This window comes from Amblyomma maculatum, chromosome 11, assembly GCF_055883805.1.
Source record: "Amblyomma maculatum isolate TAMU_Amacu chromosome 11, ASM5588380v1, whole genome shotgun sequence".
NCBI lineage: Eukaryota > Metazoa > Arthropoda > Arachnida > Ixodida > Ixodidae > Amblyomma > Amblyomma maculatum.
This window is the reverse complement of record NC_139354.1, coordinates 43,564,932-43,582,559: the sequence shown is the minus strand read 5'-3', so window position 1 is coordinate 43,582,559 and position 17,628 is coordinate 43,564,932. Positions and strand designations below refer to the sequence as shown.

At 46.5% G+C, this 17,628-nt stretch overlaps 1 protein-coding gene and 1 non-coding gene across 2 annotated transcripts; both read left to right on the top strand.

The window, feature by feature from the left end:
• Positions 1-821: 821 nt before the first annotated feature.
• LOC146173674 (ATP-binding cassette sub-family C member 3-like) lies at positions 822-16,086 on the top strand. The gene is made up of 3 exons (XM_084585241.1): positions 822-844; positions 5,192-5,386; positions 15,521-16,086. Exons 1-3 carry the CDS (start codon positions 822-824, stop codon positions 15,654-15,656), a joined length of 354 nt encoding a protein of 117 aa, XP_084441367.1. The 3' UTR covers positions 15,657-16,086.
• On the top strand, positions 1,299-1,382 carry TRNAL-CAG (transfer RNA leucine (anticodon CAG)). Its single transcript has one exon. It is a non-coding gene; the product is annotated as a tRNA-Leu (tRNA).
• Positions 16,087-17,628: the final 1,542 nt, after the last annotated feature.

The window sequence follows — 17,628 nt, the reverse complement described above, 5'->3', positions numbered from 1 at the left end:
CACGTTAAAGATCCCCAGGTGGTCGAAATTACTCCGTAGCCCTCCACTACGGCTCCTCTTTCTCTCTTTCCACTTTCATTCCCACCTCCCTCCCTTCCCTTACGGCGCGGTTCGGGTGTCCACAGAGCAAGTGTGACAGTTACTGCGCCTTTCCCTTCCTGTGAACCAATTTAACTTTAACTTAACCTGACGCAACAAAACGACATTGGGCGGTTGCCAATGCGCTGCGCAACTGTAGCTTTCGATGGCAAATGAAGAAAGAGTCCTCCGAGCTTCATTTATAGCTTCACAGCATCGGGAACCATGACATACTGTTGAACAGAGGTGGGCAACCTTATTAGATTTCAAGAAAACTTCATAAAGTTGCCCACCTCAGTAAAGCCAGGCCCGCTATACCGACTTGACTACGCAAGGCCCTTTCTAACCAATAACGAATGGGAATAGAGCAAGATATTAAAATATTGGAGAAACTGGTATTTTTGGATTGTGGAGAGCGCGTAAGGGGAGTCAGCCCTTCAGCGCTTTCTTGTACTCAATGAGCACCGTGCTGTGTCCAAAATGATGGCGCCCCAAGACATGTTTTCGAACAGGCCATACACATTGTAATAGAATGAGAAATGTGTGTATTTTAGTCCCGCGTACTGAATAACGGCGCTCACATAGTCAAATATTGACATCTTCCCGCGGTTACTTTAGTTTAAACGTTTTGATAGTTGATATAAGAGCCATCGAGGAGGCCAGTTTTTTAGACATATAGATTGAGAAAAAAGCAGACCAAGGCAATAAGGGTTTAAGCAAGTGGAAGCTAACGGGATCAGGACATGAAGAGCAAAGCACACAAAGGGTGAGTAACAACTTCAAGGAGGTGTGGCACGTGGTTGACACGTGCAACGTCTTCAAAGTTGCGAGAGACGGCAGTGTGTAGCTTTCTAAAGCCACTTAAGCGGTTTTTGTGATCTGCCATGGCAATGTACTGATCTTCTGAGAGAAGACAGCAACTTGTCGCTTAGGACAATTTCATGTCTCAGGACACGGCAGATGTGACATCAGAGGTGTCATGCCGGAGTAGGCGGATTACCGGAATAAGCTAATAGGATTTGAAAGACATCCATATTCCGTCGTGATTAACATCTTGTAACACAACGGCCCTCGCGTCACGTCACCGCCCATCCTAAGGTCATAGAAGGGTTTCACTCCTAACCAGCACCGAGGTATGATGGCTACCGAGCTTACTCAATGTCATACGCTTTATTCTCAAGAATTTCTTCACCTACTTCCAACTTTGCAGCCGTACTTGTGTCAGGATGGCCGAGCGGTCCAAGGCGCTGCGTTCAGGTCGCAGTCCGGTCTTCCGGGCGTGGGTTCGAATCCCACTTCTGACAACTCAATTTTTGCTTTTCATTTTATGTAATTCACACTTTAGAATCTTTACTTCTTGAATACGCAGACCTTTAATTTAAAATTTTCAATGATTGAATTTATGCCAGGGCATCTAAAATAACTTGTAGCTGGGTTTAATACAGTTAATGAAGTGAGGAATCTGTGCTACAGGGGAGTACAGATAATTACATAAGCCGTATGTTTACATGGATCATTCAAGTAGCTGGATCTTAACAATAATAATAATAATAATAATAAATTACAGGGTGTCTAGTATCCAAAATCCTTGTGCTGGGTCTAGTTCTTCACTCCCATGGTGCGCACGGAGAAGTCATAAAAGCTCTCTATACACAAAGTCAACAGACCACCCGACTGATTCGCCGCATAGCCAACCACCGATCTGGCTTACGCGAGCGAAACATGATTCGCCTCACCCAAGCTTACATTATAAGTGCACGAAGACGGCTCTTTACGGAGTTTTGTGTTGAGCTATATTCTACAGCATTATATAGTATTGTATCACGCTTCCTCTTGTACTTGTCTTTTGTTTCCCTGCCCTCACCTCCTCTACAGTGCGAAAAACCTGAAGGTAGAATCAATGAAATGAAATACATGCTTGTTTAAGTGTTATAAATGCTACAAGCGTTCGATGTCCCAATCGGTGAAAAATTCGGGGTCATTCTGGGCATCAAAATTGCTATTGAGAGAGAAGTCATGATGTGGTTGCGACGTAACACTTAATAACGCCACCTAAAAGAAAAAAGAATTGGTTGTGATGTAATGGAATCTCTTCCCTGGGTCGCACACCGCCCCAGGCCACCAAGTAAGGTTCGTACAGTGCGCAGAAGCCACTGTCCCGTATTTACCTCACACAGTGCACAAAATACGCTATAGCAAACGCTAGTCAATTCGTCATAACCAGCCTAACTACTCTCACTGCATGGCACTGGCCTCTCCCTTATCTCTCCAATTACCCGGTCCTATCCCAGCTGCATCCATTTGATCGTAGCAAACTTCGTAATCTCATCCACCTGTGCTTATCTTTTCGTCGCCCGCACTACGTTTGTCTTCCCTTGGAAACTATTCTGTCACCCTTGGAAATCAGCGGTTATCTTCTCTTCGATTGACATGCCCTGGTCATGCCCGTTTTTTCTTATTGAGTTCTATTAGAATATCATTAACCCGCGATTGTCCCCTTGCCATTCGGCATGCTTCCTGTTTAATAACGTTAAATTTAACAGTTTTTGTTCCATAGCTCTCTGAGTGGTCCTCGATTTAAGTCAAATTCTGTTCATTAGCCTCCACGTTTCTCAACGATTGGGAAGTACCGGCGAAATGTAGCTGATATACATTTTCCTCTTGAGGCATATTGGTAATGGGCCATCTATGACCTGACAGCACTTGCCGAATGCGCACTAACTCAGTCTGAGTCTTCTGGTTATTTACCTTTAAGTATCCGGATCTACAGTTATTACTTGTCCTAAGTGGACATATTCGGTTACAATTTCCAGCGCCTCGCTACCAGTCGTAAACTGACAGAACATTATTTCACTCTTTTGCATATTAATTTAGGCCTATTGTTCTGATTTGCCCATCTGTATGATTAATCATCCTTTGCAGTTCATCATCTGAGCTGCTCAGAGAGACAGTGTCATCAGCAAATCTCACATTACTGATGTATTCCTCATTAAAGCTCATCCCTATTTCCAATCCAGTGCTCTGAATACCTCAAAGAAAGCGGTCTACAGAGATACTACACAGATCGTATCTCCTTGCCTATAATACCTTTCTTTATTAACGCGAAAGCGTTACTTCGCTATGTTCACAGAGTTCTGTCCGCAGACCGTGTCCGCAGACCGTGTCAGCAGACTGCGTCCGCAAAATCGTGTCCGCAGCATTTGCGGATAATTGAGAAGCGATAGAGATTAATGAGTGGTGTCAATCGATAGAGGCTTACGTAATGTAGCTGCAAAAAATAATTATTAGGTAATTAATTAGAATAACTGCTTCACAGGTAAGGAAAGGCGCAGTATCTGCCACACTTGTTCTGTGGACACCTGAACCGCGCCGTAAGGGAAGGGAGGAAGGTAGGAGTGAAAACGGAAAGAGAGAAACGGGTGCCGCAGTGGTTGTGACGTCACGCAACCGAAGTGAAAAGGGCATAGGCAGGGATTGGCGCCCAATTTGAAAGTGCCAAAGACTAAAAGGGGTAAATAAGAAGTTAATTAATATGAGGTAGAGGATGTGACGTCACGCAACAGGAAGTAGAGCTGAAAAAGGTCATAGGAAGGGATTGGCGCGCAATTTGAAAGTACCAAAGACTAAAATGGGCAAACAAGAAATGAATTAAGCTACTAGAGGCAACCAAAGCAACCAACAGCAGCATCCGTGCTTTCAAATTACTTCAATGTAGATTCTGCAGTATTTAATTTTTATATTTCATTAATTTTTTTTATTGTGAATTATGGTTTCTCTGCAGCCACTATAAATATTCGCTTGTACTTTAACATATGGCTCCACTATACACTGATTGCACAATTTCCCATGACTGCTGAGGATTCGACTGAGTGAAATGCTTTTTTTTTATAATGAGTGAAAGCTATAAATGGGAACTGGGTATATTCCGAGCACTTTTATTTTCCCCAATTGATGGCATGGGCATATTATACTGTACTGCAGCGTTTAAGAAAGTCCGCCTGGTCCTCTGGTTGGAATCTAAGGTTGCTTTCATTCCGTTACCGATTAATTTCGTAAATACTATGTAGGCAGGGATAGTAAGCTGATTGGTCTGTAATTAGTCCTTGACATCCCCTTTCTCATGGATTAAAACAGTATCAACGCTCTCGCAAAGTATCCGTGCAGTCACTATCATGAAGCGTTGTTTATAGAGGATGGTGAGCGTTTCTGACATTATATCCCGCTCCCCGTCCTTGAACAAATTGGCAGTTACCTGATCTTCCCCAGTTGCTTTTTCCCTTTCTCTAAAGACCCGCCGGGGTGGCGCAGTGGTTACGACGCTCGACTACTGTTCCCAAGGACGCGGGATCGAATCCCGGCCTCGGCGGCAGCTTTTCGGTGGAGGCGAAAAGCAAGGCGTCCGTGTGCTGTGCGATGTCAGTGCACGTTAAAGAACCCCAGGTGGTCGAAATTTCCGGAGTCCTCCACTACGGCGTCTCTCATAGCCTGAGTTGCTTTGGGACGTTAAACCCCACAAACCAACCAACCAACCATAGTTTCTAAAGCTTTCTTTACTCTGTTCCTTGTTACGGATGCCACAATGTTATTATTATGCACTATTGCATAACACTTACTGCGAACTGCTGCCTTCGATTTCTTTCCTGATTTAGGCAACCATATACATATCGTTATGTTATGGCCACTAGACACATGTTGAGGTGTAGACGTCTCTCTGAATGCCTCCTTTCTAGTAGAGCTGCTAAACGGTTCAAAAATTACAAGACTGCCTTCAATACTTTCTTGAGCAAAGGAAGTATTCAGGGCTTCTAAGTTTATGTAGTGAAACCGCATAAGCTGTTGAGAGTTCTTAATATCGACTCTTATAAAGCATTCGCTTGCTAAGAAGTGGAAAGCATTGGAAAAAACAGCGGCAGAAAACGAATGGAGTGGCAACACACTCCGTTTATCCTACTTTCAGCCCTTCAACCGTTTTTTTCTGACGCTCTTGTTCTCACCTTTCACTCCCCTCTCAACTTTTCTGTCGTAGGCTCCTCCTACTTCTATTTACCTTTTCCACCCTTTTTGTCTCATCTTTGCCGGCTTCTCCTTTTTGACGCCCGTTTAACCCTCGCAGTGTTGGGCAACGACAGCTGGTGTGCCTCGCCCGAGCTCTGCTTCGCAAGTCGCGTATCCTGATCCTGGATGAAGCGACGGCCGCCGTGGACATGGAGACGGATGACCTCATCCAGGCGACCATACGAAGGGAGTTCGCCGACTGCACCATCATCACCATCGCGCATCGCCTCAACACCATCCTCGACTACGACAGGTATCGGGAAATTTGCCAAAAGTTGTTTCACATTATAACTTCTTACGAAACTCCGTTCAAGCTGGTGCCTTGCCCAGTGCGCACTGGCCACTAATTGCGTTGATCCTGAAGGCGCACGGAAAGACAAGGACTACAGCAAAGGGCAGACGCAGGCTTACTTCCAACTGACTATGTAATGCGAGAGGTGGAACTTAATACTATTGAGGTCGCCTGCGCATGCGTCAGAGCTATTCCCGCAGAGTAATGATTACTTTATGGGGTTTTACGTACAAAAGCGACTTAGACTATGAGAAACGACGTAGTGGAGGGCTCTGAGAATTTTGACCGCCTGGAGTTCTTTAATATGCACTGACATCGCACAGCGCACGGCCGCCTTGCTTTTCGTCTCTATCGAAAAGCGGATATACCGCAGCCGGGATTCGATCCCGCAACCTTGGGAACAGTAGTCGAGCGCCCTAACCACTGCACCGCTACGGCGGGGATTATAATGATGAAAAATACTTTCTTGAGCTGCACACCTAAATGATGTTACATATTCTGTCTTTTTTTCTAATCACAGAATCGAAGCTGCACTTACGCTATCATCGCCAGTTCGCGCCATCTCCGAAGGCAAACCATTTTTGGTTGAGGCTTTGGAGATAGAGCGTACTGGTGATTACTTGCTGCAGTCGTTATCTTTCATTGCGGTTTCGCGATCAACATGGTGAAATAACTCGCCCAAACGCGGTCATTATTCCACTAATCGCGTATGGAGCCACCCCTCTTTGCTGCAAATGCTGACAACAAATAACAAACGTTCTGTCCGGTGACAAGAATAACATCACGTAATAACACGTCTCAAGAAACTAGAACTTTTTATTGTGCTGATTATTACACTCGCAGGATCCCCCAAGCCGTTCATCGGAATCGCGCGTGCAGTCGTTTGTATTAGCTAAGCTATTTCATGACGTAATTAACGCGCATGACGTCTTTGGTCGTTGGCATTACAACCAACCCAAACAGCCTAAGCAGGCACGAACATACATATCGATAAAGGTAGATGGCAGGGGGCAAGGCCGTGCGCAGATTGATCGGCGCGTTCTGTGACGTCACGAGACCAGATGAAATGACTGGGTTGGAAATGAGCTGGCAGGTCGGGCAGCTTTTTTCATACACACAGTGGCGAACATCCTGTGCCACCGCTATGATTGGCTGAGCTGTTTCGTGACGTCACAGTCATGTATTCTTGTATAGGTATACTTCAATCTACGACCTGCACACCATATCCTATGACTGAATTATGAGTGGCCATGACGTAACATTTTATCTTCCCTTAACGTTTTATATAACCTTACACTTTAACCTAAACCATGAGCGAAACCAGCATTTTTTAGCACACGGCGTAAATGCATGAAGCATGCGTCCTAATTTTTCCCTCCGAACCTTTCACTTCACATATGATCGATATTTTAGAATGAGATCATCCACCCAAGATATCAGTTTGAATACCACAAGGTTGTCTGCCTAGCATGTTTCGTATAGATGTCAGTCGACCACTTCTGCATTCATGGGCCTGATGATAGCCAACTTAGGTGCAAGAATATGTGTCCTTACACTGTACAGTTATAATATCTGCCTTTGGACAGAGACTGGCCAGGCGGCTTATACATACACTCTGTCATTGTTACGAATAATACGTTGCAATCACAGTGACGGTCAAGGTAACCAACGCAGCGGTGCTGCTGCTGCGTTAGGATGACAAACAGGATCTTTATCAAAGGTTTATTGCCCAAGATGCTTTGTTTATAGGCTGCGTTTTGTGCGTCGTTATGGGTTCTCAGTCTTCTAAACGTATCTTGCGCGTAAGAACTTTAAATATCCGCTTCCAAAGTTCAGGACTTTTACAAATGTCACAAGAGAGCGATGCACCCTCAAGCTATGACAAAGGCTAATTATCTCATGAGCAGGAAGCAGCACAACTCAGCACAGTTGTCCTGGTCGCCACACGTAACACTGACTAGAGCAAACGACTTCCGGTGTCAGTCGGGGGTTAGTATAGTCACCTGAGTGGCAAAGATCTATAGGTGAAATTCCACTTTCATTCCTCTAAAATGCTAAGTGGAGCAAATGGAACAATATGTAAGTGATGTGACCAAAAAAGAACTTGTTATTCCATGCGTTGTTACGACCAAGCATCCGCATTTGCGCGCTCTATTGTTCGCCTGTGGGCATGGAAAAGTTTTGTGAATATGTGGTGATGGTCCATTGGCTCTAAGTGAGCCTGTTTCCAGGAATCCTGTTTTGTAAGCATGTTTTGCTTTGTGGACAACCTGCAAATGCCAAATTGGCCCTGTCAAGAGAACGTCTGGAAAAACACAAAGAAACGTCCCCCTGCGGGAAATAGCAGGAAGTGCTTTCTTTTGTTCACCCTTCCAGTCGAGAAGTGCTATCCTCCAGTGATGAATGCCTCCTATCCAAAGGAGACGACAGAGTGACATGTCCGCTGACGTGCAGGACAAGAGAAGAGCATGACTCATACGGCCATTAAGTGATTTCCCGGGAATGCAGGAAAGATTTGCAATTGTCGAAAAGGGACCATGTTGGGAGCCCTATGCGGCGCCACGTGCACTCGGGTTTCTGAGAAGTAAAACCCCCAGAACCAGCCTGTGGTTTCTTTGCTGAAGAATAGAAATGTACCTCCTCTCCTCGCCGTTCCCAAGCTTTTCCCGCCAACAAGTGATCACGCCCAACGAATGAATGCCGGACCAGTCAGTGCTTCAGACCATCAGTGCAGTGATGTGTTCGATTGGATGCCGATACCTGAGGGGCGTGCCCTGGATTTGGTTGGTCAGCATCTTCAGAGAGGGGCTGGACATAGGGGGTTTTTAAGGACGCTGCAGAGCACGAAATGTCGCTCTGGGCCCTGGGTAAACGGCTCATCCAGTCGCTTCTCGCTATGAACTCTTAACGCTTGCCATTTTGCTGATGTACCCTTCTTTTTCGTGTAAATAATCTTGTAAATAAGTTTCTCAAAGTGCCATTAAACCTGCTTGTACATATTTCACCAACTTCGAAGATTCAATCCTACTTCAACCCCGAGTCTCTGCACGCTACCAAGTGAAGGCCGGGTCGACGTAGCCCCAGCGTCACGACAACTGGTGATCAGCGGTGGGATCTGAATCTACAAGCACAACGACTGGTGCCCAGCGTTGGGATCTGAATCTACAAGCCACAACATCTGGTGATTGGAGGTGGATCTGAAGCTACAAGCCACAACACCTTGTGATCGGAGGTGGCATCTCAAGCAACAAGCAGGCGCAACAATCGGCCAACAAGTGGGCAGCTCGGAACATCGATCGCATGTGTGGGTGAGTGCTTGGCTTTTCTTCTGATGTGGACCAGGTTCTAGAACAGGGTTAGATTTTAGAACTGGTAAAGAGAGTGTGGAAACGCCTTTAGGTTTGGTAGTTTGCACTGTTGTTTTGGAAGTAGCCGACACTCGGAGCGATCATGGACCTACAAAAGCTGCAGAAACCGGAACTGTTGCAATTGTGTGAGGAATTGGGAATTGATACAAGTGGTTTGGCACGAAAACCTTTGATTATAAAGGCAATCACAGATTTGGGAGCCGATGATGAGGAGCTCAGTGAAGCATGGAACCTCATCGGTCAAAAAAAGGAACAGCTCAGACAGCAGAAAGAGCGGGAAAAAGAGGAAAAGGAGCGGGAAAAAGAGCAGAAAGAGCGGGAAAAAGAGGAAAAGAGGCGTGAGCGTGAACTTGAGAGGGAAAAAGAGGAAAGGGAGCGCGAACGTGAGTGGGAAAAAGAGGAAAAGAAGCGTGAAAGAGAAGCAAAAAAGCTGGACCAAGAAATTGAGCTCCGGAAATTAGAACTAGAGTTGAGCAAGAGGTCGGGCAATTGTCCCCAGCTAGCGGTACCTCTTCTCAACAAGGAGGCAGATTTCAAGATGTCAAAGTACATGCAGCCATATGTGATATCAGGGGATATCGGTCTGTATCTGGCTAACTTTGAGCGAACCTGCGAAAAACTGTCCTTCCAGCGAGACACTTGGTCTCAGAGATTATTGACGGTTCTGCCCTGCGAGGCAGCGGAGGTTGTCGCGCGGCTAAGCAAGGAGGACGCGGACAACTACGAGAAGGTCAAAGCTTGCCTTCTGAGAAAGTATAGGCTTAGCGCCGAGGCGTTCAGACAACGTTTTCGGAAAGCTACTAAGTCCAGGGACGAGAGTTACCCTGAATTCCTGTACAATTTAAGAGTTAATTTGGGCGAGTGGCTAAAGAGCACAGATTCCTACAGTGATAGGGACGCTGTAGTCGAGCAAATTCTTTTGGAGCAGTTTTATAACTGCCTCCCAGAAAAAGAAAGAAATTGGTTACAGGACCGAGGCGAAATTAAGTCGGCAACTGAAGCTGCCGAACTTATTGAGGAGTATGCTTCGCGCCGACAATTCAGCAACCCAGCAGTGGATAGGCCCCGCAATCCCAAGTTCAGTGTGAAAAACCGTCAGGAAAGGCACTTTGCTAGAGTTGGAAACGAAGAAATGAAGGTTTCTTCAGGCAAATTCCCTAGAAAGGACGGCAGTGAGAAAAGTGGGGAAGTGACCAACGTGCAGAACACAAAGAATAAGCTTGAGGCTAGGAAGCCGCTCACATGCTTTAGGTGTAATGAGCAGGGTCACATTGCCGTCAACTGCCGGAAAGAAAAGATTGCTTTCTCGTATGTCAGGGACTGCGATGAAAATATGCAGCTTTTAGAACCCTACCTGCATGACCTAGTAGTCAACGGGAAGCCTTGCAAGGTACTGCGCGATTCGGCCGCAACGATGGATGTTGTCCATCCGGCGTATGTATCGCCTTCCGACTATACAGGACAGTGTGCATGGATCCGACAGGTAGTTGAGGAACAGAGTGTGTGCTTGCCGATCGCGAACGTGGTCATCGAGGGCCCTTTCGGCGAATTAACAACCGAGGCTGCCGTTTCAGGAAAGCTTCCTAAGTGCTATCCGTATTTGTTCTCCAACAAATCGGACATGCTACTGCGAAAGAGGGGCATCCTTTTCGGAGACAGAGTTGTGCAAGCCTTAACACGTTCAAAGGCGCGAGAACTAGCTACACTGCTCATTCCAGAAAAATCCACAGTGGAGGAAACGGCAGTTAAAACAGTGGTAAATGCGGAAGATAGCAGGTCAGAAAACTTTGAGAGCGAGGCATCTCAGATATGTCAACTTGAAAGTGAGCTTGATGAGACGCGGAATGAGGACGTTCTTGAGAGTAACCTCTTGCCGCCAGTGTCTAGTAATCTCACGAGACTTTTAAGTGGAACTCGAGAGGACTTAGCTATGGAGCAAGCCAATGATCCCAAGATACAGGAGATAAGAGAGCGCCACCGCGCCACTAAGACAGCAAACAATATTTCTTTCGAGATGAGAAAGGGAGTGCTGTATCGCTTATTCAAGGATAAGCGCGGAGTAGAGCGGGACCAATTAGTCGTTCCCCAAAAGTACCGCGGAGACTTACTGCGACTTTCCCATGGCAGCTCGTGGTCATGTCACCTTGGAATAAAGAAAACAAAGCAGAGGCTGTTGCAAGAATACTATTGGCCTGGATGTTTTAAGGACACGGAAAATTTTGTACGGTCATGCGACACGTGCCAGCGGGTTGGAAAGGCGCAAGATAAGTGGAAAGCTCCGATGGTGTTAGTACCAACCATTACCGAGCCGTTTCACCGGTTAGTAATAGATATAGTTGGGCCACTTCCTGTGACCGAGTCAGGGTACCGTTATATCCTCACTATGTTATGCCCAGCCACAAAGTTTCCAGAGGCTGTTCCGCTGCGCGAGGTGACGTCCGAGAGTGTAGTGGATTCGCTGCTGTCAGTGTTTGCACGAGTTGGATTCCCTTCCGAGGTACAAAGTGATCAGGGTAGCGTTTTCACGAGTGTCCTCACCACCTCATTTCTCGAGCGATGCGGCATTAAGGTAGTGCATAGCTCGATCCATCATCCGCAGAGCAACAGCGTAGAAAGATGGCACTCTGTTCTCAAACGAGTCCTGAGGGGACTGTGCTATGAAAACAAGCGCGAATGGGATACCTGCCTGCCTGCAGCGCTTTTCGCTTTGCGGTCAGTGCCGCACGAATCCACTGGATTTAGCCCAGCCGAGTTGGTGTACGGAAGGTCACTGCGCTCACCTTTGCGAATGGTGCGCGAAGCCTGGGAGGGGCGCGGAGAAGACCCAACAGTAGTAGAATTCATTCTGAACCTCTTGAATCGCTTACATAACACTAAGGAACTCGTTGAGGCCAGCATGAAGTCAGCCCAGGCTCGTTCCAAGGTGTACTATGATAAGTCAGCCCGTCAAAGGACGTTTTGTATCGGGGACCAGGTGATGTTGCTGAGAAGTTCAAGGCAGAATAAGCTCGAAGTACAGTGGGAAGGACCGGCTGAAGTCGTTGCAAAGCTTTCTAACACTAACTACGCAGTGAAAATTCCCGGTAGGCGTAAAGAAGTGCGCATTTATCATTGCAATCTTATGAAGCCTTATGTGCAGAGGGAAGCCGTGGTAAATCTAACGTTAAACCTTCCCGAGGAGATGGGGGACAACTTGATTTGCCTCAGCGGAAAAGGAAGCAACGCTCAGGAGCTTCTCAAAAAGACGGAGCAGAGAGGAGAACTAAAGAAATCCCAGCTGTCCGATCTGGGCGAGATAATAACAGAGTTTGAGGCCTGCTTCGTGGACAGGCCAGGCAGAACTGATTTGACTGAGCACGATATTGAGCTGACTTCAGACGTGCCAGTGCGATCAAGGTGCTACCGATTTTCTCCAAGGCAAAGAGAAATTCTGGATAGGGAAGTAACTCGCATGCTGGAATTGGGAGTAATAAAACCCTCGGAAAGCGATTATGCTTCGCCTATGATCTTAGTAGAAGCTCCAGGTAAAGACCCTAGGCCTGTGGTAGACTACCGAAAGCTAAATTCTCTCACCAGGGATCAAGTGTATCCTATTCCGAATATTGAGGAGAGAGTAGAACAGGTCAGTAGAGCGGCATATGTGACTACGCTGGACCTTACTCGAGGATACTGGCAAGTACCGCTCACTGAACGCGCCAGCAGATACGCGGCTTTCGTCACTCCGACGGGCAGCTACCAGCCAACAATGATGAGTTTCGGGCTCAAAAATGCTCCATTTTGTTTTTCCCGACTCATGGATAGGGTTTTAAAGGGGTGTGAAACATTCGCGGTGCCTTATTTAGACGACATTGCGGTTTTTTCCGACTCATGGGCGGACCATATGGTACATCTAAGAGCTGTACTGAGCCTTTTGCGTCAAGCTGGACTAACCGTAAAGGCCGAGAAATGTTGCCTGGCAAGGGCGACCGTGGACTACTTGGGTCACAATGTAGGTCAAGGTTTCAGGAAACCCAGCGAGATTAAGATTTCTGCGGTAGCAGACTACCCGCGGCCGAGCACGAAGACGGAAATTCGAGCATTCCTGGGTCTGACTGGGTACTACAATCACTACATCCCTAACTATTCAGCTTTGGCTAGCCCTCTGACCGACGCTCTCCGCAAGACAGAACCGACAAATGTAGTCTGGGACGAACAAAAGGAAGCCTCCTTCGTAAACCTGAAGGCTGTGCTGATTAGCCGTCCGGTATTGCGAGCTCCAGACTATGGCCGAGAATTCACGGTCCAGTGTGATGCCAGTGATCGAGGGTTAGGTGCTGTTCTCTGCCAGAGAGATGACGACGGTAATGAGCACCCCGTGCTCTACTTGAGCAGAAAACTGAGTTCTAGAGAGAGGGCTTATTGCGCGTCAGAGAAGGAATGCGCTTGCATTGTATGGGCCATTCAAAAATTGCAGTGCTATCTTGGAGGGGCCAAATTCACCGTAGAGACGGACCATTGTCCCCTGGCTTGGCTGCAAACTGCGACATCGAAGAACAGTCGCCTTCTTAGGTGGAGCTTGATTTTACAGCAGTACAATTTTGAAATAAGATACAAAAAGGGGAAGTTAAATGGGAATGCGGACGCGCTTAGCCGCTCTTTCTAAGCGGTCCGAGATGTTCCTCACCATGTATCCAAATTGATAATCAGGTTTTTTTTTTTTTCGTGCGCTTGAATATAGATGACTATGTAAAGCAGCACGTTTGGTTTTCTAGGAATACGTGGGTCCTGAACGTCTTGAGAGTGGGCTTTTCTCGAACAACAATGGCAGTTTTCTTTTAACCTGGTCTCTTCAGACGGGAGCCGAGTGCTTGCTTCGACATGTGGTTGAGTTTCAGACAGCTCGAGCAATTTGGCCTACAACAATCAAGACAACGCGACAAGCAACAGCGAGCTTCAAGCGTTCACGTGCAGGCCATTAAGTCGTCTCTTCATGCAGCAGCTGGGACTGCTGCCCTCCGAGTCTCTTCTGGCGGGGGAGGAGGCTGTTACGACCAAGCATCCGCATTTGCGCGCTCTATTGTTCGCCTGTGGGCATGGAAAAGTTTTGTGAATATGTGGTGATGGTCCATTGGCTCTAAGTGAGCCTGTTTCCAGGAATCCTGTTTTGTAAGCATGTTTTGCTTTGTGGACAACCTGCAAATGCCAAATTGGCCCTGTCAAGAGAACGTCTGGAAAAACACAAAGAAACGTCCCCCTGCGGGAAATAGCAGGAAGTGCTTTCTTTTGTTCACCCTTCCAGTCGAGAAGTGCTATCCTCCAGTGATGAATGCCTCCTATCCAAAGGAGACGACAGAGTGACATGTCCGCTGACGTGCAGGACAAGAGAAGAGCATGACTCATACGGCCATTAAGTGATTTCCCGGGAATGCAGGAAAGATTTGCAATTGTCGAAAAGGGACCATGTTGGGAGCCCTATGCGGCGCCACGTGCACTCGGGTTTCTGAGAAGTAAAACCCCCAGAACCAGCCTGTGGTTTCTTTGCTGAAGAATAGAAATGTACCTCCTCTCCTCGCCGTTCCCAAGCTTTTCCCGCCAACAAGTGATCACGCCCAACGAATGAATGCCGGACCAGTCAGTGCTTCAGACCATCAGTGCAGTGATGTGTTCGATTGGATGCCGATACCTGAGGGGCGTGCCCTGGATTTGGTTGGTCAGCATCTTCAGAGAGGGGCTGGACATAGGGGGTTTTTAAGGACGCTGCAGAGCACGAAATGTCGCTCTGGGCCCTGGGTAAACGGCTCATCCAGTCGCTTCTCGCTATGAACTCTTAACGCTTGCCATTTTGCTGATGTACCCTTCTTTTTCGTGTAAATAATCTTGTAAATAAGTTTCTCAAAGTGCCATTAAACCTGCTTGTACATATTTCACCAACTTCGAAGATTCAATCCTACTTCAACCCCGAGTCTCTGCACGCTACCAAGTGAAGGCCGGGTCGACGTAGCCCCAGCGTCACGACAGCGTACATATCCTGCAAACCCCGAACTGCTCAAGGGACTGTTGGATAAACATCTGCGTGTATATAGTATATGTATTTGTGCGCATGTGCGTGCGCGTGCGTATCTGTGAGTAAAATAGAGTGCATTCTTTGCGATAGCGCGGCCTATATTAACAGGAAAGCAAGCACTCATATGCTCACCATCAGAAGAATCTTACTCGACCGTACTTGGGCCATTACTCCCACACTGAAAAAAATCCATCGGAGCGGATTCCAACCGGTCAGGAACCAACCCGTGCACACCGCTTCAGTAGCCATACTCTCTAATCACTGAGCCACCGCAGCCTGTGCCTTCGCTCGTTGCAACCAGGCTTAATTGGTGGGCTAGAGCTGCGCCTTTTGTCGCGGTGGCTCCCTAGCACGCCTTTGCACCGGAACTAATCGCGGAGGCCGCGCTTAGACCTCCGCCATTTGATACGGGTATACCCAGACGGCGCCACTTGCGGAGCTGAAGCTACACGGCACCGCACCTATGGCCGCAGAATGTTCGTGCAACCCTGCTTTCGCAAGGTGTTAGAATTGTAACAGAAATTCTCTGCCATTTAGGTTTGGTAAAAAATAATAGCAAGGATATGTGACGTCATCATACTTTATGTAAGCATCTCCAGCTGCAAAAAGAAATCTCGTGATGTCGCACTATAATCGAGTTAACAGAGATAATTTCTGACAAATTTTTATCTGCCACTCACGCAGGGTCATTGTCCTGGACAGCGGAGTGATTGCTGAGAGTGATTCGCCGAGGGAGTTGATGAAACGAGAGTCTTCACTCTTCTACGCACTGGCCAAGGACGCCAACTTGCTTCCAACGCAGCAACAGCAATGGGACTGACGTCACTCATTCATCTGATGTCACCGTGGTCAACAAAGTGCTAGCATGCGTATAGTGTGGGGGGCCAGAACTCAACGAACGTCGCCCATTCAATTCCTCTATAAGTGCGACGTGTTTGCACTACGTGTCAAGTTGTGTTCTACAGCATTTTGTTAGTTAGTTGTGTATAGTTTTGTTCGGCCGACCGAGTAGCCAAGAACCGGGAAAGCCAACCTGCGACGGGTTCAAGGCCTGTGTGATCACTCCAAACGAAATATTATACGCAGATATATGCTCGTTGGAGGTTTTTAAGCAATATCGTAACACATTTGCGTTAGAACGTTGTTCAGACCACATTGTCGCTGACGTATTGCTATTCATTGTAACTAAAGTTGTAAAATATACGCGAACTTTGATGTATCCTATTTATTGGCGCATATAAAGTTTTGTGTCAGGCTTTGAGGTGTCTTTTATTTCCCTTTTCTTTTGCCATCATTATTCCCGAGTCGCCATCTTCCCGGAAGAGAATAAAATGCGCCGTGGACGTCTCTGTCAGGTATTTAGTTAATGCCGCCCACGTCACTAAACCCGAAGTCATTACTGATTAAGCATCATAAAAAAGTAAACTCTCTACCCAGGGGCAGCTGCACAGGGCACCCTTTAAAAAACGCTTGAAGTTCACAGTTTGGGTTCTCATTGTATAAATAAGCCTGTTAAATTCTCTCTCAGTTGTCTGTGATTCGGTAACAGCCACCCTATCTATGTTGAGCGCCTGAAGCCGGCACTTACTCTGCACCTGGCTCCCTGAATTCATGGCCATGGTTAACGTATTTAATAAAGCGTATTTAAGATTACATAAGGGGGCTACAGAAGTATTTAACAGTCATACATGAATATAAATATCGAAAAGAAAAGAAGTAAAAAAATTCAGACAGTAAAGCTGGGACATAATGTAAAATATACAACAAAACAGTTTGCTCAGAGTTAGGACAGGCTGGTTGTTTTGCAGGTCTTGTTGACTCATACAGGGTATAGGGAAAAGTTTCATTTTTAGTTGAGATGGTCGATTAGGAGCTGTCTGAACCTGGAAGGATTAGCCTCAATGACAATGTGCTCGGGAAGGTTATTCCAGCCTTCTATCGCACTCGGAATAAAATATTTATTGAAAGAACTCGTAGCAGGTTTTCTCGAAGTGTTGGAAAATTAAAGTACAATTTATAAAAGAAACAAAGAATTGCAATATTTCTGCGGAGAACTATTGATTTGAGGCTGAGAGATGATTTCATGGTTGTGATGCTGAGCTGAGGTTTATACTGTGAGGTGATGAAGCGAGCTGCCCGGTTCTGGATGGCTTCGAGTGAATCTATTAAGTAGGTGTGGTGAGGATTTCATTATCTTATGGCGTATTCTAGTTTAGTCCGAATGTACTTTTCCTATGATAGTTGTCTGGTGGCTGGGGCGGGCATGTAAAGTGATCTCTCGATTAGGTATAATCACAATTTGACTTGCGCATGTCCTAGTATTGATAAAGGCTTCTGCGCGTTCGTCTCAAATAATGGAGTGGACGTCTGCATTTTAAGAAAGCATAACTGCATTTGTGCCCAAATAGTTACAGTGTTGAGAGTACACGTAGACCACAGTTATTCCTCAAGGAGCTATCCTTTCGTCTTTGCTGCCTAATTATTATTCATGACAGAGATCGCAATTAAGGAAATGCATACGAAATTGCGTCATTTGCGGCCGCGTCTGACATCCAACCACTTTGTGCCCTCCTACAACTGAATTTGGATTTTTGAAGATTTGCTAATGTACCTTGGGACTAAGGATATCTGATTACGTGCACTTCCCTTTTCGATTAAATAACCTCATCCTGCAGTTCTTTAACTTATCAATATTTACTGATTTCACAATTTTAGTGTCGAAATTATTTGGATGCCAATTATGATGGCAATCTCACACGCTGATCATATCGCAAAGAAAGAGGCTCGTGCCG

Bases quoted from the DNA above. Each gene is read 5' to 3' on its own strand.
- LOC146173674 (XM_084585241.1), top strand. From the start codon at position 822: ATGAAGAGCAAAGCACACAAAGG. The intron at 845-5,191 runs GTGAGTAACAAC...TAACCCTCGCAG, and splicing joins AAGAGCAAAGCACACAAAGG to TGTTGGGCAACGACAGCTGG. The intron at 5,387-15,520 runs GTATCGGGAAAT...CCACTCACGCAG, and splicing joins ACCATCCTCGACTACGACAG to GGTCATTGTCCTGGACAGCG.